The sequence below is a fragment of the Lepus europaeus genome, chromosome 5, assembly GCF_033115175.1.
Source record: "Lepus europaeus isolate LE1 chromosome 5, mLepTim1.pri, whole genome shotgun sequence".
Classification (NCBI taxonomy): Eukaryota; Metazoa; Chordata; class Mammalia; order Lagomorpha; family Leporidae; genus Lepus; species Lepus europaeus.
This window is the reverse complement of record NC_084831.1, coordinates 61,839,506-61,867,059: the sequence shown is the minus strand read 5'-3', so window position 1 is coordinate 61,867,059 and position 27,554 is coordinate 61,839,506. Positions and strand designations below refer to the sequence as shown.

The 27,554-nt window shown below is 38.1% G+C and overlaps 1 protein-coding gene across 1 annotated transcript in view; it reads right to left on the bottom strand.

The window, feature by feature from the left end:
* The window catches only part of LRRC7 (leucine rich repeat containing 7), a 594,815-nt gene that overhangs the window by 447,723 nt on the left and 119,538 nt on the right, over nucleotides 1-27,554 (bottom strand). The window contains exon 2 of the mRNA XM_062193395.1: nucleotides 25,441-25,538. Coding sequence (XP_062049379.1) covers nucleotides 25,441-25,538 — 98 coding nt within the window. The remainder of the gene's footprint in view (nucleotides 1-25,440; nucleotides 25,539-27,554) is intronic.

Below are 27,554 nucleotides of genomic sequence, written 5' to 3'. Positions count from 1 at the left end.
ACTATTATTTAATGCTAAAACTAGTACTCCAACAGTATTTTTTCACTTTGTGTTGCTATGTGAGGGCAAACTGTTGAAATCTTTATATATACTAAACTGATTTTCTGTATATAAAAGAGAATTGAAAATGAATCTTGATGTGAATGGAAGGGGAGAGTGAGTGGGAAAGGGGAGGGTTGTGGGTGGGAGGGAAGTTATTGGGGGGGAAGCCATTGTAATCCATAAGCTGTACTTCGGAAATTTATATTCATTAAATAAAAGATAAAAAAAATTTTTTCACAAATTAAAAAAAAAGTAGGTTTAAGTTTAAAATTATAACTTTTATAAAATGTAAATTAACTACATTTACAAACAGCCATAAGTAATCCTAACTTTGTACAAACGCCATTTCAGAAAATTAAAAACACATGAAAAAACTCACTATGAAGTAGTAATATGTTCCCATTCTACAGCTGAGGAAAGAAAGGGACAGAGAAATTAAGCAGTTGCCAGAGCTAAAATTAGTAACATAATTAATTTAGTAGTTTTATATTTCATAAATTGCTTTCAAATGTTTTTTTTTTCTTTTTTCTTTTTTTTTTTTTTTTTTTTTTTTTTTTGACAGGCAGAGTGGATAGTGAGAGAGAGACAGAGAGAAAGGTCTTCCTTTTTGCCGTTGGTTCACCCTCCAATGGCCGCTGCGGCCAGCGCTTCTCGCTGATCGGAAGCCAGGAGCCAGGTGCTTCTCCTGGTCTCCCATGTGGGTGCAGGGCCCAAGGACTTGGGCCATAGCAGAGAGCTGGCCTGGAAGAGGGGCAACCGGGATAGAATCCGTTGCCCTGACCGGGACTAGAACCCGGTGTGCTGGCGCTGCAAGGTGGAGGATTAGCCTGTTAAGCCACGGCGCTGGCCTCAAATGTTTCTTGAAGTATACTTTATTCTTTCACTTTTGCCCTTAACTGTTAATGCACATTTATTTATAAGAGCTTTCTAGATTATCAAATATAAAATCCTAGCTATTAGATATTTTTACATTGGAGAAAAATTATTCACAGATTTTTTTTTTTAAATTCTTTGTCTCCTCAATGAAATGGATTATTCCTTAAGATCAGGAGGGATTTGGTATACTAAAGCACCTAATAAAAAAACAGTGCAAATAACCAGTGCTCAGTAACTGTTCACTGAACTAATAAATTGCACAAAATAGGAGCATTTTATTATCACTTTATTTCCTTTCCTTTCCTTGCTTCAAAAAAGAATTTGAGCATTTGAGCAGACACAATAAAAATAGATATAAACTAGGGTTAAATAAAAAAAAACAAAAAGAAAAAGATAGACAGAATTTAGTATAAGACTAATATGTTCATTGTGACTTAGCACTGAGTGTATCTTTTTGGTTGCTAGTAGATAGGCAAGAGTGGATTAGTACAGCATAATTTTTTGGTGATATTTTATAAGAAAGAATATCAGTTTCTGTACAAATTCTTAATGGATTTTACCTGTTGATTTGTGTATCTTGTAATCTAGAACACTTATAAACATGAGCACTGACTTAGTGCTTTCCTCCTTCAAGTTTGGGAAGCAATGAAAAATATTTAGAATAAAGAATAGTAATTTTCTACATATATCTATTTCTACATATTTCTATTTTCTACATATATCATATTTGTCTAGCTATAATTTCATGTTGATAGTCTTTTACTATGAAGCATTTTTTCCAGCTTATTTATTTATTTGAAAGAGAGAGAAAGACAGAGAGAAAGAGGTCTTCCATGCTCTGGTTCACCACCCATAGTACTGCAATAGCCTGCGATGGGCCAGACTAAAACCAGGAGTCTGGAACCCCATCCAGGTCTTCCCTGTGGGCAGCAAAGGATCCAGGAATGAGAGTTCTGATCTGCTACTCACAGGGTGTGCATTAGCAGGAAGCTGGATTGGGACAAGGGTTGAGCAAGGTCTTAAACTCAGACACTCAGACATGGGATGTGGATAACAAAGTGGCATCTTAACTGCTGGGCCACAATGCTCACTCCAATATGAGGAATTTTTATGTTAACTCAAGGTCAAAACAACATTAATCTATCATGTACATTACATACATATTCTTTTTTTTTAACTTTTATTTAATGAATATAAATTTCCAGTGTACAGCTTATGGATTACAATGGCTTCCCCCCCCATAACTTCCCTCCCACGCGGCAACCCCCCCCCCCCCGCTCCCTCTCCCCTTCCATTTGCATCAAGATTCATTTTCAATTCTCTTTATATACAGAAGATCAATTTAGTATAAAGATTTCAACAGTTTGCACCCACATAGAAACACAAAGTGAAACATACTGTTTGAGTACTAGTTATAGCATTAAATCACAATGTACAGCACATTAAGGACAGAGATCCCACATGAGGAGCAAGTGCACAGTGGCTCCTGTTGTTGACCCAACAAATTGATGGTGCCAGTAACCACCCTAGGCTGTCGTCATGAGTTGCCAAGGCTATGGAAGCCTTCCAAGTTTGCCGACTCTGCTCATATTTAGACAAGGTCATAAAAGACAGAGTGAGGATAGTAACCAATGATCCTAAGAGTGGCATTTACCAGGTTTGAACAATTATACAGCATTAAGTGGGGAAGAGGACCATCAGTACACACAGGTTGGGAGTAGAGCCATTGGTGTATCCCTCTGCCTTTCAAGTAGCTGACAAACACACATTTTAGAAGATGCTATATTTATAAATACAAGCATATTTACTTAATTTTGTGAGTGGGAGGCAACATAGTCTCTTAAAGGATTCCTACAGATCATAAATTGAGTTTGTTCATAGGATAGACATGTGGCAAACTGTAAAGGGCTGTAAAATTATGTCCCCCCTGAACAAATGAGCCAACAAGAATGGTTTAAGATATAAATTACCTCCTTCCTCATTTGTTAGTCTTATCACTATGAATAAAAATATCAAAGTAAGTAAAATTTTGCTAAGTCCTAGAGTAAATAGTTGTGGGAAATCTCAAATTTATTTAAAATCCATAGATATGTCTCTGAAATAGTAAAATACAGCACCAAGTTTATGGAACTAAGTAACATAATATTTTGAAGTCTGTTTTAAAAAGCATGAAACGATTACAGAAAGTAAATAACATATATTTTCAAGCCATATATAATAAAACATGGTGCTAGGGAGGTTCACTCAGGCACGATGAAAGAAATCAGGACAAGGGAAAAGTGAAACGTGTTTCTGAGATAATGTTCACACAAAATCATTACTGCTTATCTTCCTACTGTTCTTGGATTGCCTAAGAACTAAACGTATCAAGTAATTAAAGGTTGAACTTGAGGCAGCTGGATCAGTGAGCCAGGCAGCAAGCCACCTCAGGGACTTTGTTTAATGATGGGGGAGATAATTTTTAACACCAGAAATATAAATTATATCTGTGTAATAAACATTGCAATTGATCCTAGGAGACAAAAACATATCTGGATAATGGCTAGTCATAAAACTGCTCACCCTTTTCTGACTGCCATTGATTAAAACATGCACATACACGCACATAGAAAGATATTACATACTGTACTAAGCTTAGGGTACTGTTTATATTTCACATCTCATTTCTATAATAAATTTGCAAAAAACTGTATTCAATTTTTTTCTTTTCCTTTCTTCATGTTTTTTTCTTTTAAGCTTACATATCCATCATATTCACCCTTCACTATGTCCTTCCAGACACAGGTAAGTAGCCTCTCTGTAAAGCATTAAAGACTTATCATCCTTTAATGGTATGGTGCTTTTCCCTTTACAGTTAATTCTATTTTATTTGATTTTTAAAATATTTATTTACTTACTTGAAAGTCACAGTTAGAGAGAGAGAGAGAGAGAGAGAGAGAGAGAGAGAGAAACATAGAAATCCTCCATCTGCTGGTTCATTCCCCAGATAGCTGAGAGAGAGATAGAGAGAGAGAGAAACATAGAAATCCTCCATCTGCTGGATCATTCCCCAGATAGCTGAGAGAGAGATAGAGAGAGAGAGAGAAACATAAAGAAAAATCTTCCATCCGCTGGTTCATCCCCCAGATGGCTGCCATGGGCAGCGCTGGGTCACGCTGAAACCAGGAGTTCTATCCTGGTTTCCAATATGGGTGGCAGGAGCCTAAACACCTGGGCCATCTTCTGCTGCTTTTCCCAGATACATTAGCAGGGAGCTGGATCAGAAGTGGAGCAGCTGGGACATGAACTGGGCCCCTGTGGGATGCTGGTGTTGCAGGCAGTGGCTTCACCTGCTACACCAGTATGCACTATGCCAGCCTCTCCAGTTAATTTTATAGTAAGATTAGTAAAGAATTTGGCTAAGAGAAGTAACAAAAGATATCTTTTTCTGAAAAAGGAAAAGCCCTTAAAAAAAAGCTTAAAAATAATTTTGTAGCCAACAATGCAAGAATGATTGTTTTACCACGGATTATCCCAGGAAAGACTGTCTAGCAAAGTATTATTAATAACGAGGTGCCAGCAAAAATGTTGCTGATCACAAAAGCTGTCAGGTTTCCCGTCATTTATAGTGCATGGCTCCAAAGGAGAGCAATAAGAACTGATGCACTTTATGATGTATTCTATCTTGCTTGACAGTAAACTGATAGGCATATGACATGTCAAACACTATGGTTGACAATAAGTTGTTGATTAAATATGGTATATGATAACCCACAAGCAGATAGGCAAAATAAGTAACTCTTTGGGCATGGAACTAAATGGCACAAAAAGCCACATATATTTTCACTTTGTAAATTAAAAAAAAATACTAGATTTGTTATTGAGTATAGGATCTTCACAGCTGCACAACACAAAACACAATACCTGGTTTTTGGACATCTATTGTAAACATGTAAATGAACTTACAAACAGAATTTAGGAAGTATTAAGGCAAAACTTACTGAACTGTGTACCCTGTGGACTCATGATCAATTTAAACAATTAAAATCTGTAAAAAAGAATTGTTACTTTGGCCTATATAATACTGGCGATAACATTTTAAAATCATTAAGTACAAATATCTTTCACCCACTACTATGAAAGCAAATTATGTCAACTCTTTCTGAAATAGTATGCTCCAATTAGTTTTTAAATTTAATAAAACCAGAAAACCTTACAAATAAGCTAGAATGTATTGTTTTCAGAACTTTCATTTGAGGGAACACTTAAAAAATAGCCTTGTGGGGATCAGAGTTTTAGTTGTTAATGAATGCATCAGTAAATTCCAAGGAACACAAATTCATAAATACATAATTGGCTTTAAAATGCTATCAGCTTAATGCCTTTCCTTTTTATTTGAGAGCTAACTGAACACAAGTGGAAGTGTATACATTTTTTAAAATGAAGATGTCTTCTGCCATTCATCAATTAATTCATTCAGTGAACAAGTAATTACCAAACACCTCCAAGTGCCAAGCACTAGGCTTGGTGTTGGTGACACACATGGAAGCAACAAAGGCACAATCCTGGTCTCCACAGAGATAAGAGTCTATGAAAGGCTGGTGCCACGGCTCACTAGGCTAATCCTCCACCTGCGGCGCCAGCACACTGGGTTCTATTGCCAGTATGGGCGTCGGATTCTGTCCTGGTTGCTCCTTTTCCAGTCCAGCACTCTGCTGTGGCCTGGGAGTGCAGTGGAGGATGGCCCAAGTCCTTGGGCCCTGCACCCGCATGGGAGATCAGGAGGAAGCCCCTGGCTCCTGGCTTCGGATCGGCGCAGCACGCCGGCCACAACAAGCCAGCTGTAGCGGCCACTTGGGGGGTGAACCAATGGAGAAAGGAAGACCTTTCTCTCTGTCTCTCTCTCTCACTCTCTAACTCTGCCTGTCAAAAATAAATATATAAGAATTTTAAAAAAAGAGTCTATGAAAGAAAAAATTAACAGTATAACATTCTATTAATAGTATTTCTGCAGTGGGGAGTAAGCTGACATTTATTTACTCCAATGAGCCTGAAACACTTAAAAATGTATTAATTTACCTAATGATGCTTCATTCTTCTAATGCACTCCTTAGTCTCTTATAAGTAATATTGGACTTGACATTTTATACAAGAAGTTTCTTGAGGCTTTGTCTGTACCATTTATCTACCATTTTAAAGCCACAATTACAGTTTTATCTAGTACAATTTATAGAATTTCTTTTTTTTTAATTTTTTTAAATTTTATTTAATGAATATAAATTTCCAATGTACAGCTTATGGATTACAATGGCTTCCCCCTCCCATAATTTCCCTCCCACCCGCAACCCTCCCCTCTCCCGCTCCCTCTCCCCTTCCATTTGCATCAAGATTCATTTTCAATTCTATTTATATACAGAAGATCAATTTAGTATAAAGATTTCAATAGTTTGCACCCACATAGAAACACAAAGTGAAACATACTGTTTGAGTACTAGTTATAGCATTAAATCAAAACGTACAGCACATTAAGGACAGAGATCCCACATGAGGAGCAAGTGCACAGTGGCTCCTGTTGTTGACCCAACAAATTGACACTCTAGTTTATGGCGCCAGTAACCACCCTAGGCTATTGTCATGAGTTGCCAAGGCTATGGAAGCCTTCCAAGTTTGCCAACTCTGCTCATATTTAGACAAGGTCATAAAGACAGAGTGAGGATAGTAACCAATGATCCTAAGAGTGGCATTTACCAGGTTTGAACAATTATACAGCATTAAGTGGGGAAGAGGACCATCAGTACACACAGGTTGAGAGAAGAGCCATTGGTGGTATAGGTTATGATTCTGAAGGAATGAGGCCCAAGTACTATAGACAGGGTCTAGAACAAAGGACAGAGTCATTATTAGAGGAGCTAAGAAAGGTGCTGTCTAAGCTACAATTAAGTTTTCTGATTGAGAGGCAAATAGAACCTGATAGAAGGGGCTTGATAATAATCTGGTGGGCTTTAGGCCTTGTAAGTTAAGAGGTCCAGACCTATCTATCTCTTCACATGGGGTATATCCTAAGGGAGGTGTGAACCTCCTAGGGGAAGTCACTCTGTTGACTTTCATTACTTGGCTGGCCTGGGAGGAGAGCTGGCCAGGTAAAGGCAGGGGGCATCTCTAACAAGAAATTGACAGTTCTGCCTGCAATGTTGCTGACCCTACTTGACCATCCCCTCAGCTGCAGTGGTCACTTTGGAAGTTGGGCTGAATGAAGGGCTTTTCAGCTTAGAGCCAATAAGATCTGTGGCTCTGACCTGGGCATCCTTCGACTCCAGGGCAGGTCCATTTCCAGTGATCCAACTCTTGGCAGAGCTGCCAGGGCTCTTCACAAGCTGACTTCTGCTGAAGCCCAGGCTTACCATATTGAAAGCCACTGCAGTGGACTGGCCTGTTGGGTCTCCTTGAGGGCAGATCACTGTACAGATCAGCCACTAATAGGCCTGCCACCCATTGCTTCTGATGCCGAGCTTTCTTTTCCTCCTGGTTTGTGTAAAAGCAGACCAGAGGATGCAAGTCAAGGGAGTGCCCAAGTCCCATCTCTAATCTTCGGTGGCCTGAACTACAAGTCTATAGTCACAGGCATGTTCTGTAGTAGTTTTTCTAAGGTAGACAATGCCCATGAGGAAAATTATATTCTCACTTTAAAACTTTCTTTCCCTTTGGTCTGAAAGGGAGGTTTTTTCTACTTACTGTATACTTCGCTGATGGTGAAGTGAATCTAGCTATGAGATTATTACTGTCAAGATGTGATGTGGTACCAAACTTTAAGTTTCTATAATGGAAAATGCTATTAATACAAATGTTTGAGAATTAAAAAGTCTAATGATCTTGTGTTACTAGACATGATAGTTATCTTAATGAGAAAGCCCCAGAGGCCTAAAGGGTTAAATACTTGTAAAATCCTACAGGTGCTTTCAAAAATACTGTGAAGTAAGCAAGTGCCTCTTGTTGGTTGATGAGTTTATAATTTTAAACATGGCGACTTAAAGTCTTTTGTCATCTACAGTTATATATGATTTTCTGCTCATAAAACTAAAGCGTTGTTGGTTCTGTGTTTAGCTACCCTCCTATAGGTTCCTATGGACTTTTTCCAGCCACTTCTATTGTATTCAGTACTTTGGGATGGCTCTGTAAACAGATGAAGCCAATAATGTATTAACAGTACCAACTGAGAGAAAGTATGGTTAACTGAGGTTACTAAAAGCAAAAAGCAATTCAAATCAATTGGCAATCTACAAAAAGAGTTAAAGATTTTAAAAGCTATTATTAAAATTGCTATATTGGTCTATTATGCTATGTTATATGTGTGTACATATTGTATGTCCACATGGGGAAATTTTATTAAGAGTTTTATTTTAAATGGCTTATAGATAAGATTGTCCATAAATTTAAGCTGCTAAAATCAATCAAAGATACATTTTAATTTGTGTGACCTGAATCTGTGTATCATATGTTTTAAACTTGTTGGTAGAAAAAAACTAAAAACATTTTATATGGTTGTGCTTAAGTTTACTGGTTAAACAAACTACACCATGTTAGATATTTCAGAGGTGTTTTCAAATACATGATTCTTAAAATTTATAGAAGGCATTGGACCTTCTGGTAAATGTTTTCTTAAGTTGTTATCTAATGGTTGAAACTGTTTGCTAAGTATTCATGCGATATTGCTATTGTCAGCAAGTGATCTAGGACTTGCTCCCTCATTTCTCTATTCTAAGCCCAACTTGTTCTTTCATTTCTCTATTCTCTTCAAGGTAGGAAACTAATTCTATTATGAAGGAATCTGTAGGATGCACAATTTAATCTTTAGACATTATAAAAGAGATGGGTAACATTTTTCTGTAATAGCATAGCCAAAAATTTATAGAATTTCTTGAGCCTAATGCAAATGACTTGTGTTTTGCAGCTAGGGCTGTAGTGGATCAGATAACAAGAGAGGGAAAGTCACAAGGGGACCTCTACACTACAGTGGACACCTCCTGGAGTGCTGTCTGACATGCAGATTTCTTCTTTCTGGAAATGACCATTAAACAAAGGGCAACATCAACCCAATCCTGGGGTGGTCAAAATCTCTCTGCTAAGGAGTATAATTTGATATGGGAAGGTTGTGATTTCAAATCTTAGGAACTGAGTTCCTCAGTGGTGGAACATAAGGTAGCCTATCCATGAACTCCTACTACTCAGTTCCCTAGAATTTTCTAGATCTCTCTCCTCTCCTTCCTCTTTTACACCTTGGCCTGAGGCAGGAGGATGTATTGCTATGCTCCTGCATCTTAAGTTTTCAGGAGTGAAAACAGCTTCACAGGAGGTAGAAATCTCTCATAGCTTCCCTGGTTTACTCTGGTTTCCTGTCTGATGCTTGGGTGAAGGACATGAAGGTGCCAGGTTAATGTGGGTTTCTACCAATACAGCAAAAGTACTGAATGTACTCACAAGCATAAAAAACAAGATATTGAAATACAAACTTTAATAGAGGCAGCCAGATCTGATAGATGTAATATTACAAAGCAAGATCAACGTATACCAGATTTATGAGGGAATAATAATATATTATATATTGTTTCCCATATGCCAGGATTTGTTCTCAGTATACTGCATATATTAGCTCATTTAATCTTCATCCTTGTCCCATGAGGAAGCTGAAGCACAGAATTTATGTGACTGCCTGATTCACAAAGTCAGTAATCAGTAAAGCTGTTATTCAAATGCAAACAGACTGGTTCCAGGATCTGTAATCTAAACTCCTCCTGACTGGTCTGTGCTAGCTAAATTCAGGTTCTACACCTTTCCTATTCCCAAGGCAGATCAATTATTTAAAAGGGATCAGAGTGTTAGGTAGGAAGTCAGAAATTGAGCCTATGTGTGTATGAGAAAGGCCTGAAGACTAGCACCCACTAAGGAAGCTCCAGAAGCCCAGCATCTTACACTTCAAGGTCCTGCCCGCATCCTGATGACCTTCTAGGTGCAGCCCGGTATCTGCACTTCAAAGCCCTGCCCAGATCCTGATGACCTTCCAGGGTATCCTGCCCCTTTTACCTGGCCTGATAAATATCTTTCCTCTAAGGCAGGGCAATGACAGCCAGGCTTCCCCTGTCTGATAACTTTGGGGGAAAAATTCAGAAAGAAATTTTTCATATTTACATCCAACAAGTCCCTTGTTTGGGAGGAGGAGGAGGAGAGGCAGAGGGAAGGCAAGACCCATCCCCTTAAAAACCCCAGCCTAAATGTGCACTAGGCACTCTTTCTCAGGTCCTGTCTGGAGAGGTGCCCATCTGTTCTTATGGATGTCCCTACCCTAATAAACCTTGCTACTATGCTTTCTACTGCTCTCTGTCTCACGCCTGAATTCTTTCTTGCATGAAGACAAGGACCCTTCACTTCTCCAGTAACAAGAGTACAGAAACATAAGAATTTGTGAAGGGCCTTCTTTGGAGAAGTTACTACCCTGCATGAGGACCCTTCCCAGCAAGGGTAGAATAGATGATGCTGTCCTCTTACACTTCAAGGTTGGTGACAGAGGTTTCCGTGGGACTCTATAGAGAGCTTGATAGACATTCTCTGCAGTTGAAATCAGAGAAGACTGGTGTTTAACTCATGCTTAGATAGTACCTGAGCACATGTGGCTGGTTATGGGAAGCTACACTTCTGCATTGGGATCTGTCTGCCCAAAGATTCATTCAACAAAAGATGTATTGGTGTTCTTGTCCATCAGAAGCAGGCCTCACAGAGGAGAGAACTCACGTGGGACTGCTAGGTAGGAAGTTAGAAATTGGCCCATGTGTGTGAGAGGGGCCTGAGGAAACCAGCACATCTGCAGAAGCGCTGCAGTTTACATTCAACCCTGTAACCTTGCTTTCCCCCAGTCTGAGTGACTGGGCACTCTCCCTCTATCCTTTCCATTCTGACAGATGACCTATCCCCAATAAAAACCTTATTATTTTGCTCTCTATCTCATGCCTGAATTCTTTCTTGCGTGAAGACAAGAACCCCACGACTTCTCTATGATGACAGGATCTTTGATCCTACGTAACAAGGCTTCTTGGAAGAAGAGGTGAACCTCACAAAAAAGAATCTGGAGGCAAATGCTAGATTCTCTGATGCTGCTAAAGGATTTGCAAGTGTGTCCACCAAACAGATGGCTCTACAGAAGCCAGAGGAGAAGTTTTGCCAGTGGAGCAGTTTACAATAGCTATCTTGAACCATCTTTCAGGGGAAGTAAAGTCTACGAGCCAAGTCTTCTTCTCTGTCTCTCCAAAGCTTCACTAAGTCCTTCTTTAATCAGGAGGGGCTCAGACATAATCAGCGTGAATGTAAAGGGGTTGGGAGTTAAAAAGACTCTGACTTAAATTTCTTGTCCAAAGTCAGACAAGCAAACAGTTGTAGATGAGTTGGGGAATAAGGAAGGAAAAGTCTTCAATTTGAATAAAGACTACGGCATTGATCAATAATTTAGAGTAACATAGTCTAATCACAAAATTGAGGCTGCATTTTGTGAATTAAATCAACTACAGAGTTATTATCTAAAGGTGGGTCAATAACATTAGGGCGGGAGAAAATTCCCCCCCTTTAAATGCACAAGAGATGAAACCATAGTTATTTCTCTTTGTTCTATGAAATATGGTTGCTAAACATCTCTATAACTGGGGTGTCTAGAACAGAAGTAGAATACAATGAGCTTCACTGTAGGGATAAGAAAAGGTACTAGAGATTTTGTTCAGTTTTCTTCATGTTTCTGGGGAGCAAAAATAAGAGTCAGATTCAGTTCTGCAATTCTGGGAGTTTTCTTGTTCATTTTGTTGATTGAAATTTTGGATAGAGACTTTGCTTGCTGGAGCATGATTTAGAAAACATTCTGGACCATGCATTTTGGTAGGATGTCATTTTTGCTAGGTAACAAAGATACTGACATTTAAAGGAGTACTAGAGATTGAAAACTAAATTCAACTTGAATAGGACAATCTATCCAGTGTTAAGTTTCCTTGAGTATATCCAAGTTTTATCAGGAGAACCACTCTGCATTGTTCGTCCCAAAGTAGATAGCCTAGGTACTGATGTGCACATGTGTCATGGCAGATTGACTCCACAAAAACTCACATACCTGTGGACAGTTATAAGTGCCATAAGAGTGTTGCTGGAGGGGGCAGACTTATTTTTTGCCTGGTTTCAAGGGAATCATTTTTCTGAACTTCCTGGACTCCCCCCAACAGAAATCATCATCCATACAAAGCTCAAACACTTTCTCACTCCCTTCTACAGTGTACTTGATAACACTGGCTTTTCAATCCAAGGCTTCAGCACTAGGCTCCATGGGACGAGGACAAGATGTACCAATTCTTAAAATGATCATTGTTGTCCTGAACTTAAGCTACATCCTCAAAATTAGTTTTATCAGGAATAGACATAAATAAAAAGTAGTTTTGGTATCTCAAATAATACTTAGAGAAGTTTTTGATATGGCTACAGACTTTCTGCTTTAGTAAGCAGGCTATTCAGAATTTTGACTTTGGTGTCTATTGTAGATCGTGGCAATTTATTATTTTAGTGTTGATGATATTATTTTATTACCAACATCTTAGTCTTGCTGGCCTTAGTAGGAGCTGATTAATGTCTGAGAGACTGTAGTTTGATCTTGGGCTTTTACTGTATAATCACACAAGCACTGTCAATACCTTTATCATTTGGAGAATGCTTAGTCTGGATTCACCCTTAGCACAGTAATTAATTTGATTAAAAGACAAATGAAAAGTGACCTTTATTGTAAGGAGAATCTGCCTGTGCTAGGTAGAACTGAAAAAGATAACAACTTATTGAAATGGTTGCTTACTCAAAGGCTAGGAATTGAAATAATAAAGCTGTTGTTTGGAGCACTTGGCCTTTAAGAACTGATTTTGTGTGATGCAAGAATATCTAGGAGGAATTGGGGGTGGTGTGAATAGAAACAAGTTTCAGTTTTATTCTTGGAATAGAAGCAGTGGAAACAGAAAAATAAGGGAAAGCCAGCTGTATATTAGCAGGAAAAGAGAAAAGTCTTTTGGAAAAACATTGAGATTTTATGGCATAGAAAAAACAGCTATGAAATAGATAATGGGATCCTGAAGATTGGGAGAAGCAGATATTAAAGGAAGTGGAAGTGGATACACTGAGATCTGAATAGTGTTCAAAAAAAGGAAAGTATTCGCTGACTTTGATCTTATTCCGATAGGGTCATAGTCAAAGTGGAAGTTCTCTCCTCCCTTCGGAGAAGGGTACCTCCTTCTTTGATGGCCCCGTTCTTTCCACTGGGATCTCACTCACAGAGATCATTCATTTAGGTCTTTTTTTTTTTTCCATGATATCTTGGCTTTCCATGCCTGCTATACTCTCATGGGCTCTTCAGCCAGATCTGAATGCCTTGAGGGCTGATTCTGAGGCCAGAGTGTTGTTTAGGACATCTGCCATCCTATGAGTCTGCTGTGTATCCCACTTCCCATGTTGGATCTTTCTCTCCCTTTTTGATTCTATCAGTTAGTATTAGCAGACACTAGTCTTGTTTGTGTGATCTCTTTGACTCTTAGAGCTATCAGAGCTATCAATTGTGAGCTGAAATTGATCACTTGGACTAGTGCGATGGCATTGGTACATGCCATCTTGATGGGATTGTGTTGGAATCCCCTGGCACATTTCTAACTCCACCATTTGCGGCCAGTCCGATTGAGCATGTTCCAAATTGTTCATCTCCTCCCTCTCTTTTTCCACTCTTAGATTTAACAGGGATCACTTTTCAGTTAAAATTTAAACACCTAAGAATAATTGTGTGTTAATTACTGAGTTCAACCAATAGTACTAGAACAACAACAACAACAAATACTAAAAAGGATAAAGTATTACATTGTACATCTAAAGTCAGGACAGGAGCTGATCAGTTCATTGTTGTCAGCGAACTCTAAAGGCTTCCATAGCCCTGGCAACTCATGACTAGAGCCTAGGGAGATTACTGACGCCATGAACAGGAGTGTCAAATTGTTAAATCAGCAACAGGAGTCACTGTGTACTTACACCCCATGTGGGATCTGTCCCTAATGTGTCGTCTAAAGCGAAGTGATGCTATAACTAGTACTGAAACAGTATTTTTATACTTTGCGTTTCTGTGTGGGCACAAACTGATGAGGTCTTTACTAATTATATACTGAAGTGATCTTCTGTATATAAAGAGAATTGGAAATGAAAAAAACAACAACCTGGTGTTAAAATGGAAATGGCATAGAAAATTAATTAATTTGAAAAAAAATTATGTAGGATCTCTGTCTTTAATGTGCTGTACATTGCTATTTAATGCTATAATTAGTAATCCAATGGTAGTTTTTTCACTTTATGTTGCTATATGGGCAAAATGTTGAAATCTTTACCTAATATATACTAAACTGATCTTCTGTATACAAAGAGAATTGAAAATGATTCTTTACATGAATGGAAGGGGAAAGGGAGCGGGAAAGGGGAGGGTTGCGGGCGGGAGGGAAGTTATGGGAGGGGGGAAGCCATTGTAACCCATAAGCTATACTTTGGAAATTTATATTTATTAAATAAAAGTTTATTGAAATAAAAAAAAGAAAAAAAATAAAAAAAATAAAAAAAAGGAAAGTAGAAAAGCAAAAGATTTTTTTGCTATTGTAACTGAAGCAAAAAAAAAACATAAGCAAAGGTTAAAAATGAATTTCGGAGAGCAGACTGGATATCTGAAATGTTTCCACCAAGAGCAGGCAAGATCAGAGAATCTACTGCAAATATGGCCCTTCAGACTATAGATAAGAGTTCAGCATGACAGCAGTTGGGAAATGGGAACACCACATTAAGTATACAGAAAATTTTGTCAGACTTAAGAGGGAGAAAGTTAAAAGTCAACAAAAAATATTACACACTCTTAGGTGACTTTCAAAGTGATACAATTATTAGAGGTGAAGGTGCATGCATTGCTTGGACTAGAGGATGCAGTAGAAATTCATGAAACTAGGGAAGATGCTGCAAGGTGCCAGCTTGAGTTTGATGCTGACTTCACTGGAAATTTACTCCTGCATGGGAATATCTTACCAAGGAAGGTAGGATCAATATGTTTTTTTGAATGATGAAGGCTTTTGGAACATTCAGAACTTACTGATTTCATATCTACCATATGGGAGAACTCACAAGATAATATTTAGGGAAATACAGTGAAAAATGTGTTTTTGGGCTTTGAAATCCCTGAGCAACGTTGAAAAATAAAGGATTAATAAATTGCACTAGTTTATTTGGTCAAAGAAAAATCAACTCAGGAGCAATTTGAGCTCTTAGAAACCCAGTTCAAACTCCACTGTAATAGGATTGCCAGATTTAGGAATTACTAACAAAGCACACCTGTGATGGCTAAATTTGTCAATTTTGGCTGGGCTTTATCTGTGAGAATGGTTTTGAATGAGATTAACATTTAGATCAGTGGATTTGATGTTACACAGATTGCCTTCCATAATGTGGGTGGACCTAATCCAATAAACAGAAGCCATTCAAAGGAAGACTGACCTATTTCCCTAGAAAGAAGGAATTCTGCTTTGAACAGAATCACCATGGGCTCCTCGCTGGGTCTCCATCCTACCAGTCACCTCTGCAGATTTTGGATGTACTGGCCTCCAAAACCATGCGAGCCAATTCTCTCCCTCTCTCTACCCTCCACCCCCTTTCCTCCACAATTAGTTTTCTTTCTCTTAGGAATCTTGGCTAACATGGACACCAAGTCAGAGCTGAATTTCTGGTAAACAATGAGCACTTTTCAGTATAAATTGCTTTAAATATCATGGTAAAAAATCATTGCTTGTATGAAGTTCAATTTTAACTGGGTATATTGTAATTTATATAGCAACCCTCTCCTGAAAGCAGTACATTTAAAGGAGAGAGATGGAACACTATGTCTCTGTTTCACTTGTGTGAAATAGATACAGCAGAAAGAGATTCTACAGTTGAGGAAAACAAGTTTCTTGAAAGAGCAGCCTCTTAAGTTCATCAGGTCTCCAGAGGCACATATTTCTGAAGTGAGGACAGCTGCTTTAGGTCAGGGACAGGCTGAGTTTAATTCTCCAGATGAAACAGATAAGAATGACAGAATCCTACTGGCCTCAGCCGTTCCACAGCAGTGCACAACGCAGCAGCCACTGGAGCTTCAGGACCCAAGACAGCTGCTTGCCAGACTTTGTAGAAATCACACCATTAGACAAACTCACAGTCAGCCCATCCCTAGTGTTCATGAGGGAAGATCAAATTTTAAAGTTTTGAAAATATTTCATGGGAAAGGAAGACACAGCAAGCAAGCTCTGATGATTTGGGTGTTCACAGTTGTAAGTTTCTAAACTTTGCAAAAAGCAAAAGCATCTTACAAGAGAGAAAGGAAATAGTATGTTTAGGTGACTGTTTCTTTAGATATGGCAACTACATTAGGTCAAAACTAGCCTCAAGATGGGAGGGCGCTTCCCCTTGAATTTAAAATGTAGAACTTATGGATTCAACATGACCACTACACTGACATAGCTACCTCCTCTTCATCTTCTTGCTCACACATCACTCTAAGAGGCCTGCTCTATTCACACTCCTTAAAATCACCCTCACCCACAAATACTGCAACTTTGCTCTATTTTAAACCATAGTGTAACTTGCCAGGTTAGTCACTTTGTCTAATGTCTGCTTTCTCCAACTAGAACATCTCTGTTGAGAATCATGCTGTTTTTCTTTTTGGTGTTTTAAATTTGTTGTTAATATATGTGTCAGAGTGCCCCAGAGAAAGAAGTAATAACAGATGACACACACACACAATACATTTGTGTGTGTACGTATATGAATGAGATTTATTATAAGGAATTGGGTTATGCTACTATGGGGGCTGAGATGTTTCCCAGTCTTCTATTTGCAAGATGGAGACCCAGAATAGCCAGTGTGCAGTGGGAAGATCTGAGAGAGAACCCATGGTGTATATTCCATCAAGACTTGGAGCCTAACAATCAGGAATGCCCAGCACAGGAGCAGATTGATATTCCAGCTCATGCAGTCAAACAGGGAATTCAACTTGCCTTGAACATTTTGTTCAGTTAATACCTTCCTAGATTGGATGGCATCCACCTATACTGTGCGAGCATATTGGGAGGGGTAGGTTATCTGTTTTCCTCAATCTATCAATTCAAATACTAACCTCTTCTGGCCCAGTCAAGCATATCACAGTCATACATATCACAATATGTATCACAAATACCTTGACAAGAGAGGGACAAGGCAGGAATGTAATAAGAATTTGTTGAATAAATTAATGTAATTTGATCATTATTTGAGATGCCAAGATTTGGTTCAGAGTACTCTTGAAGTTGAATTAACACTGTTCCTTCTTTCTGCCTCCAATGATCCAAGAAGAGCCCATGATGGAAGAGAGATTGGTATCTTGGTAGACGCTGTCCTTATAAATGCCTCCTAATTGTCTAAGGGCTTAATGTTTAAGCCCAATGTTTTAAGAGACAAAAATTCTAGGGAATATTGGAAGTGGAGATTTTTCTTTTGTTGTCATCTACCTGTATTTTTTATGTGCAGGAATTTTACCAACACCCTTGACTTTTTATTTCTAATTCCCGTTAGGAATTAGAGTGATTTACCTGACTCATACATTTGGATAAAAACTGGACAAGTAATACCCTGTCCCTTCACCCATCTTTATTTAAGATGGACTTGCTTCAGGAATGAAGCACTACATTAATTTGATCTTTAATGCTGTAAGCTTTGTAGGCGAGATTCTCCACAAGAGGCGGCTTAGGTTTTTCTGCATTGCTATAGCTAGTGGATAAGTATGTCCAATTTTGGAGGATATTATGAAGAGCCCAGTGTTGCCAAGCATCTTGACTATGTCCTCCAAACTAGCTTTCATAAAAAACATAGATGATATTTGCTTTCTAAATGCTTGACATCTTGCAAATACCTCAATTATTTCCAAAATTACTCTGGAATACAGAAGTTATGTACTAAATGACTTTAAATACAATCTTAATTTCAACTATAACTATTGTGGCACAAATCAAACTGTACTTTTTATGTCATTTACAACTCAATGCTCAGGAAACTGACATGCAGACAACAGGATAAAACACAGTGTGGAAACTACTCTTGACATTCTGTGCTAAGTGTTTCAGGAACAGATAGGAGGCAAATCCTGCTCTCTGCCAAGGAGAGGAAGAGATGCATCTAAGAATATATATATATATATTTTTTAATCTAGAAAACTTTGATTAACAAGGGATAAATAACAAGGTAATTATAACAAAAACTAGAGGAAAGATGTGGAAACGGCTAAAATCTAATTTGACAAAGTCTTTCATAAGATCATAAATCTAAACCTTGTCAAAAACATACAATAGGTAAAATTTACTTTTAAATTCCATCTTCTCTCTCTCTTTTCTCTCTCTCCCTCCCCCCCCCTCTCTGTGTAACTCTTTGAAATAAATAAATAAGTCTTAAAAAGAAATAAGAAGAACTAGGTAGGAATGTTCAAATTCAGCATTTCTGATATTGCAGCATATGAGTATTAACTTATACTTTCTATTTCTTTGAAAACTCTGTGTGCGTGTGCGTGTGCATGTGCGTGTGCGTGGGAGAGAGAGAGAGAGAGATGATGATTTCACTCCCCAAACACCTTCAACAGCTGGAGCTGGGTAGGCAGAAGCCAAGAGCCAGGAAATCAATCTAGGTTCCCCATTGAATACAGAGACCCAAATGCTTGAGCCATTATCTGCTACCTCCCAGGGTGTGAGTTAGTAGGAGGCATGACTGAAAGCAGAGGTATGACTTGAACCAGGCAACTCCATTCCAATACAGGATGTGAGCTTCTGAAAGAGTGCTTCAGTCTGCTGCACCAGAATGTCCACTCTGAATTTTAAAACTATACATATATATTATACGCACTTACTTGTATATATGATATTTTACATTAAGCAGAAGACAAATCCTTTCGAGGTAAATGACGACACAGCATTGTGTAGACAAATAGGAACAATAGGAATAAGAGATTTTGGAGTGAAATTTAGGTTTGCATCCCAGCTTTAGCAGTCAGTTATATTGTAATATTGCTTAACTTGCCTGTACTCCTGTAGCCTCATCTATGAAAATCGACTTACAGCTGTTTAAGGTTTAAAGGAAGAACTCCTGGCCCATGAATGGAAGAGAGATGTAGGGAAGTAGGTTTGGTTCCAAAATGCGAAGTAACTGGCTTAAAGAAGTTAAAGTAGAAACTGAAGTAATTACAATGCCAACTACCCACAATCTTGTAGCTCACATAGGACAATAGAATACCAGATGCAGATCACCTTAACATTAGAACCCAGAATGCCTGTGTTTGAGTCCTGGCTCAGCTTCAGATTCGTCTTCCTGCTAATGCACACCTTGGGAGGCAGCAGGTGATGGCTTGAGTGGTTGGGTCCCTGCTACTCACATGGGAGACCTGGAGTTCCTGATTCCCAGATTTGGCAGGGTCCGTATCAGCTATTGAGGGCATCTGGGGAGTGAACCAGTGGATTCAAGTTCTTTCTTTCTCCCTCAAATTAAAAATAAGTGACTGAAATTTAAAAAACAAGATCTTCTTGATAGAAAGGAGATCTCTCCCCACTCACCATTGCCTAAGCATCTGACCACAGTAGCACCAATTCATCAACATTGTAGCTGAGTCATTGGTAGATGGGTTAGAAATAAGAACCTGGCAAAGAATACAACTATTTAGGCACACAGCAAAGACCTGAGATACAATCAACCAGAGAGGGGTACCAGGATCTTTTAAACTAATGAATCTCATTCCTTACATTGACATAATGGTCCCTACTTATTTTGTGTGTTTGTGACTTAACTTTTTATGGATTTTTTTATATTTCAAAAGGATTATGTGCATTGTAAACGCATTTAATAATTCTACATGTTTTTGGGGTACAGTGTGAAATTTCAAGCTCTTTACAGAATGCATACCAGTAAAACAATGATAATTAAAATTTCCATATCTTTATCATTTCTTTATAGTTGGTGCCTTTGAGCTCCTTCCTTATAGTTTTTCAAAAAATGTGTAATAGGTTTTTTCCCAGTATTTGGGGTCTTATTGATTCTTAATCCCTGATTCACTGACACATATTTTATATTCAATTACTGGCGAGAATGGCTTATCAGATTTCTCACCTCCAAGATAGTACAACTAAAATGAAAACAAAAACCAAAAGACAGGGTAGTTAAAAAAATAAGAACAGGTTATATCAGCTGACAACCTGATAAAGAGGAAAGAACTGGCTACATCAGCTGACAATCTGATACAGAGGGAAGTACTTCAGCAGAATTCTATTTTCACTCTTCACAACAATGAGAGTTTATAAAACCATTCTTGAGTCATCAGGAAAAAGTTAAATCATGTTCATTGGTTTCTAAAATTAAGGCAGGACTATGACTGATCAAAAGGATTTTTTAGGCCGGTGCCGTGGCTCAACAGGCTAATCCTCTGCCTTGCGGCGCCGGCACACCGGGTTCTAGTCCCATTCGGGGCGCCGGATTCTGTCCCGGTTGCCCCTCTTCCAGGCCAGCTCTCTGCTATGGCCCGAGAGTGCAGTGGAGGATGGCCCAAGTGCTTGGGCCCTGCACCACATGGGAGACCAGGATAAGCACCTGGCTCCTGCCATCGGATCAGCGCATATTTAATTTTATTAATGGAAAGCTAGCTAATTCAGTTAAATACAAGATTCAGGATTGACAGGTCCTTTAAAACTGTGTCATTTTTATCTCTATGATTTCTGATGAAAAATCAAGTCATTTGAATTAGCATTTCTTTATAGGCATTGTGTTATTTCTGTCTGGCTGCTTTGAAGATTTTTCTTTATCTTTAATTCTCAGAAATTTAATTATGAAATGTCAAGGGATGGTTTCTTCCTTTTTTTTTAGTTTACCTTTGTAGTTTACCCAGGTTATTGAATATCTAGATTTATGTCTTTTGCCAAACTGAGGAAATTTACAATCATTTCTTCTTAAATGGTTTTTTTCAGTCCCAAAGTCTTTCTCTTCTCCTGCTATGAATCTGATATTTTATTGTCTTCCCACAAATTTCTGAAACTGTTCCTTTTTGCTTAGTTTATATTCTAATTATTTTTTCAAATTATCTAAACTTTGTGAATTTTCGTGTTCATGTAGCCTATCCACTGCCATTTCACTCTACTAGTGAGCCCATTCCATGGAATTTTAAATTTTGTAATTGGTTTTCAGTTACATAATTTCCTTGTTTTTTTTTTAAATAACTTCTTTTTTCTTAACTTGTCATAAGGGATTATGTAATTGTTGAAGCTGGTTCAATTTCTCTGTTAGGTAATTCCAACATCTGATTCATCTTCTATTGGGTTCAGAGGTTTTCTTTTCTGAGATTGTGGTTTTTCTGGCTGGGGTATGATGAGCAATATTCAGTTATATCCTAGATATTTTGATTATGTTAAGGAAACTCAATCCTGTTGAGATCTTCTATTCTGACAAACATTTATCCTGTTTAGATTTAGCATATGCGTTCTGGCCTTTATTGCCAATTACAGTGAGTTTTCTGGTCCCTTGTCATGTGAATGGTGTCCTGGTCTACTTTGCTCTGGTGTCATCTGTCAGGGTTGAAAGTGCTTCTCTAGGCTCCTTAACACTGCTGGGCAAGCAACTGGGAAGGCACAGAAGCCCTTTAGCATGGCTCTTCTTATGCCACTGAGTAGAGGGTAAGGAGACACATGGTTTAACCGTTGCCACCATTACCACAAAATAGGTGTCCCCACCAGGTAGTGCAGGGCTGGGACAGCTTGGGGCCTTATTATTATGGTGGTGCAGGTGAATTGAATTTTATGTCAATGAGGATTTTTGAATGGAGGTTAGGCTCTTGATTAGGTCTCTCTTATAGATTCTTCCCCTTTCCTGGTCTTTTGGACAAATAGAGCAAGCTTCTTTTGATTTCTTTTCTTTTTCTTTATGCCTATTGACAATGCCAGCCTGCAGGCCTTTCTAATGCCTAGTCCATGGATACATGGGAGACAAAAACAAAATCCAAGAAACACACCTATTATCTTTCTTCAAATCCTAAAGTCCCAACCTGTCTACCTTCTTTATTCAAGGATTTTTTTAAATTATTAATTATAGGGGCTGGTGCTGTGGCAAGGCTGTTTAAACTGTCTGCAGTGCCAGCATCCCATTTGGACCCGGCTTCTCTACTTCCAATCCAGCTCCCTGCTAATATGGGTGGGAAAGCAGTGGAGGACAGTCCATGTCCTTGGGCCCCTGCGCTCACATGGGAGACCTGGAAAAAGCTTCTAGCTTCTGGTTTCAGATTGGCCCAGCCTCAGCTGGGCCCTTTTCCCTCTCTTTATCATTACATCTTTCAAATGTTCAGAGCTTCCTTTTTTTTTTTTTTTTTTTTTTTTTAAATCATGGCCTGTTGGATAGTTTCCAGAGGATTTAGTTGCTCTTGGGAAAGAACAGCAAGGAAAGGTAAATCTATTTAATATGTTGCAGATTTGGAAATTTGACCTTCTATCCCTCTCATTCATTCTCCTTTCCTTTCTCTTCCCTTCTCCTCTATCAGATTATTATGGTATAATTTCAATTTTGAAGTAATTAATTCCTTCACTCATTTCTCATTCATTTTGAAATATTTACAAACACCTCCTCAGTGTCAGCAGTACTGCTCTGACTTGTTTATGTAGTAGTAAACAAAACAGAGTTCTTGCTTCTCAAAAAGCTGATGATTCCAAAATATTTATATGGGTATATCTCATCTAACTGATTTTGTATGGTACACCAGAGACATCTTACCTAAAATCGACTAAAATGTGTACCAAATACTTAGAAAAAACTTCCTAATTCTCAAAAGAAATTGATAAGATAGTCTCGAGTCTTTTATGAAAAAAAAAATGAATGTCCATGGTCCTGCAGCTGGTCACATTAAATGTCACATTAGAGCACGAAGTCTTTTATGCATCTCTAGAGTTAATAGTGTTAACTACCATGCTGTGTTGCTTCCATTATAGAATACATAGTGGGTTTTCTCCTCAGGGAATTCACATTGGTCCGTAAGAGGGAAAGGGGTAGCGCTTATTACACTAACATGGGATAATGACTACCTCTCAGGAAGAGAATAAAATTGTAGAGATTTTGCATTTCAATTAATGAAAGCTAGTAACATAAGTCACCATTACATTATGTACATTACTAGGTACATATTATTACCTTAATGTATTTACCTTGCATTAGACAACAATAAGACTTGACTATGGAATACACCTGTTGTTGGTCTTTTGTAGAGAAGATGATTTAGTATCATTCTGCAGCAATTCCTACGATGTATGCTTGGGGTTTTCAAACTTGCATTTGCATCAAAATCCCCTGTAGGGCTTCTAAAAATACACATTACTGGGTCTTTTTCTAAGAGTTATTGATTCAATATTTGTGCATTGCAGCCTAAGAATTTGCATTTTTAAGTTTCCAGGGACTACTCCTGGTGATCTGGAGACTACATTATGAGAAGCAGTAGCTCTGATCAGAATTCAGAAATCTTTGTCCATAAAGTACTAGGTAAATAATTCTGGCTTTGTGGGCTGTGTGATTTCTATCACAAAGTCTCTACTCAGTACAAAGGCATTTGTATGCAATGCCTAAATAAGTGATTGTTATTTCTGTGGTGTGAGGATGTCCGTAAAAGTTCCTGTACTGGAATTTTAATTGTTCACTGTAGTAGTGCTGGGCAATGGAGTCTAAGAGGGGTGTTTGGTTCATGAGTTGGGGATCTCTTATAAATGGATGGATGCCTTTTTTATGGGAGTGGGTTCTTGCTCTCACAGCACTGGATTAGAGCAAGTTCACCCCTCTGTGTTCTCACTTCCAAATGCATCTACCTACCTTTCGGCTTTGCACCATGAGAAGAAGCAACACCAACCCTCAGCAGATGTAGCTGCTCAATCTTGAACTTTTCAACCTCTAGAACTCTTAACCATAATAAGGGTGTTCCCCTTATAGACTGCCCAGTCTCAAGTATTCTTTAATAGCAATAGAAAGTGAACTATAACAGCCATGTTATAAAACCTTATTTTTAGAAATAGGCATCAGGATGGATTTTATCAATAAACCATATTGGCCAACCCTTGGCCTAGAACAACTCAATAATAAAACTCTGAAAAGTCACTTTGTTTATTTTAAATAGTCACTGTTTTGTAACCACCTGCAAATATAGTCCCCCCAAATCCTTTTTAAGTTGTAAAATAAAATCTGTAAAACTATAACAGAAACCAAGATGACTGTGTTAAACCAGCATAGAGGAGAAACCACAGAGTTTCCAATGAACCAATGAAAGAAGATAACTTTTTTCATGCATTTGTGACTTATAATGGTTTTTGGTTTAAAACCCCATGAACTTTATCTTCATTTTCAAATTTTAGTTTTAACTGGATACTGTTTGAGTTTTGGAGCATATATAGATACTAATTAAAAGAAGGCTAACATTATGTTGAATGGCATAGATGTTATAACTTAAGGGTATCCATCGACTTTATAATAACACAGAACAAAATGAACACACTTTGCTTGCCATGAGTGTGCCCAGATTTAATGTATTTTGTCTTTACCCAGAACTGCGTACTTGAACTAATTTAAAATATCAATATAATCTTAAACATCCAGTAAACCATATAGTTCAGTGAACCTATTAAATTAGGCTTATCCTTAAAAAATATAAATTCCTATTTATGGACAAAATTGAGATAAATTTTTGTTATAATGGATTGTGATTTAGTTCTCTGAAAATAATTAGATGCAAACACTATGAGGAAAGTTAGTATTGCAATTCCTCTTATACAGTGTGAATATTAAAAGTCTCCAAAAATCTACAATGTCACAGACTATGAATATGCAAATACAATGTTTACAGAAAATTATATATTCTCATATATAGTAATTTAAGGATGGACTAAAACAAATTTATGGTCAGATACATCGCATCCACGTTTGATTAAATCAAGTGAAAGGCAAGTAAAAATTTCACCCAGATAATTATTCTATAGTCTAATAAAATAGTTTACAGGAGTCCTCTGTTTGAAAAAATGCTAAAGGAGCATTGTGGCCAAATGGAAAATATTGATCTTAAACACATTTCAAAAGGTTCTTTACTTCAGGCCTTCTTAGAACTATTAATATACACACACACCATGTGATGAATTGTGTAGCCAAGTTTCTCATCTCATTTGAACATAGAACCCAAATATCTTTACAGCATCTGGAAGTACAAGAAGAATCTTCTGTAAAAAAAAAAAACTGTCAAACACTCACATTCAGGCAATATAAATTAATTTACTTTTAAAAACCAGGTGAATTAAACAAATATTTATTGAATATCTCTATTGTATGACTAAACATGTACATGTTAACACTTTCAGTTCACTATGCTACTCACCCAAAGCTCACTAGAACACAGTTAACCCTATTAAACATACTTACACTCCTCCTCAGGCCTCTTCCGAAGTGCTGCACGAACCTCCTTACAGGGACTTCTCTGATATTGGGGGGGATTTCTTCCCCTTATTAGGTTCTCCATCCTGTAAAACAAAATGAAAAGAGTACTTTAAAACAAAAACCTTGATGAAGTTGACAAGTTAAATGGTCTAAATATGGGGTCACAAATTCAAGTACCTACAAAAGTTTGCCAGATATCACCATTAGGACTATCGAGCAAGGAGTGAAATGACAGGAGTGGGTGTCAGATCAAGCCTGGGATCCTGGTTTGGGACTGGCTCAATCCTGGTTATCACATGCGTTTTGGGAGTGAACCAGAAGATGAAAAATCTTTCTCTTCCTCTGTTTCTCCTTTGTTTTCTGTTACTGTGGATTTCAAATGAATACATCATTTTTTAAAAAAGAGTTATTAATTTTTTGAAAAAGATTTATTCATTTATTTGAAAGGCAGAGTTACAGAGAGGCAGAGGCAGAGGCGGGGAGGGGAGGGGAGAGAGAGAGAGAGAGAGGTCTTCCATCCACTGGTTCACTCCCCAGATGGCCACAACGGCTTGAGCTGTGCCGATCTGAAGCCAGGAGCCAGGAGCTTCTCCTGGTTCTCCTCCATGCATGCAGGGGCCCAAGCACTTGGGCCATCTTGGATTGGAAGTCAAGCAGCCACAACTCAAACCGACGCCCCTGTGGGATGCCAGCACTGCAGGAAGCAGCTTTACCAGCTACACCACAACACTGGCCCATGGAATAAACAAATCTTTAAAAAGAAAATAAAAGATGACAGGGAGTAACAGAGACTATGGTTCACTGGAGAGTACTTGACTTTTCCAAGGCATTTAACATTTTAAAAATCCCACTGAAGCAAAACTCAAGCACATTCTCCAATTAGACTGTTGTGGACTAAGTGTGTCACCCTCAAATTCATATACTGAAGCCTTCCACTGTGGAGGAATTTGAAGGTGACACCTTGTAAAGGAGTTGGGTTTAGAGGAAGTCATGAGGATGGGACCCCTCAGGATGGGGCTAGTGTCCTTATAAGAAGGAGAAAGACCAGAGCTCACGCTATTCTACACGTGAGGACACAGCAGGAAGGAAGTTACATGCAAGACAGAAAGAGAGCCTCCACAAGGAACCAAATCGGCCAGCACTGGGTCTTAGACGTCACAACCTTCAGAATATTATCAACAACTGTCTGCTATTTTTCCACACAGTCCATGGTACTTCACTGTAAAGCCCAAGCTGGCTAAAACAGGGACTTACTAACTGAACAGTAATTACCTGTAAAAAAAAACACATGTATAAAGAATAAGCTCACCCTTTAGAAAGGAAGAACACAGCTTTCAACCAACACTCCAAAAACCAATTTTTAAGAGTGGAATTGCTGCTTCTTTCTAAGCTTATGGCTGACTGAGAAGGGGTTTCTAATTCTAATAATGGTGGCTTCCTGAAAAAAAATGGCTATATAAGCTCTATCAGATACTAGGGAGATTATTCTTTTAACCAGAGATAACAATAAAATAACCAAGGACCAACCTGAATGAAAATCTTTAGCAGTATGTCTTCTGTGGTTAATGTTTTAACCATCAACTGCACATTCTACTGATTTATATAATACGAAAAAGCTATTGAATTTTTGAGATTTAAAAATTCACAACAAAATCATGGCATTTATTTATCATTTTGGCAACAAAGATATGGCTAACGCAGGGATAACACTTGTCTTGCTAATCGTTCCGGTTCCTAACATGTATTCCATTGAAAACAGCATAGTTGTTTTGGGTATCATGGTGGAGGGTATCCTAAGTTTAGTGGCATAAAAGATTGTGTTTCTGGTGTCTGGAGAGGAAATTGCTAAAGATAAGCCAATAAAGTAGAATTTAAAATGGTATGAAATACAAGATGTAAAAACTTTGTACTGGGATGGTTACCTAATGTTATTGTAATAAGAACCTGTCATTGGTGCTTTAAAAAAAATGTAATGTACATGAGGGATTAAACCAATGACAATTTAAGGGAACTTATAATTGTTTATTAATGCTTACAAGCTCAAAAAGCAGTAAATATAACTTGCAAATGCACGTATCAATAGAAAATTGTGTTGTAAT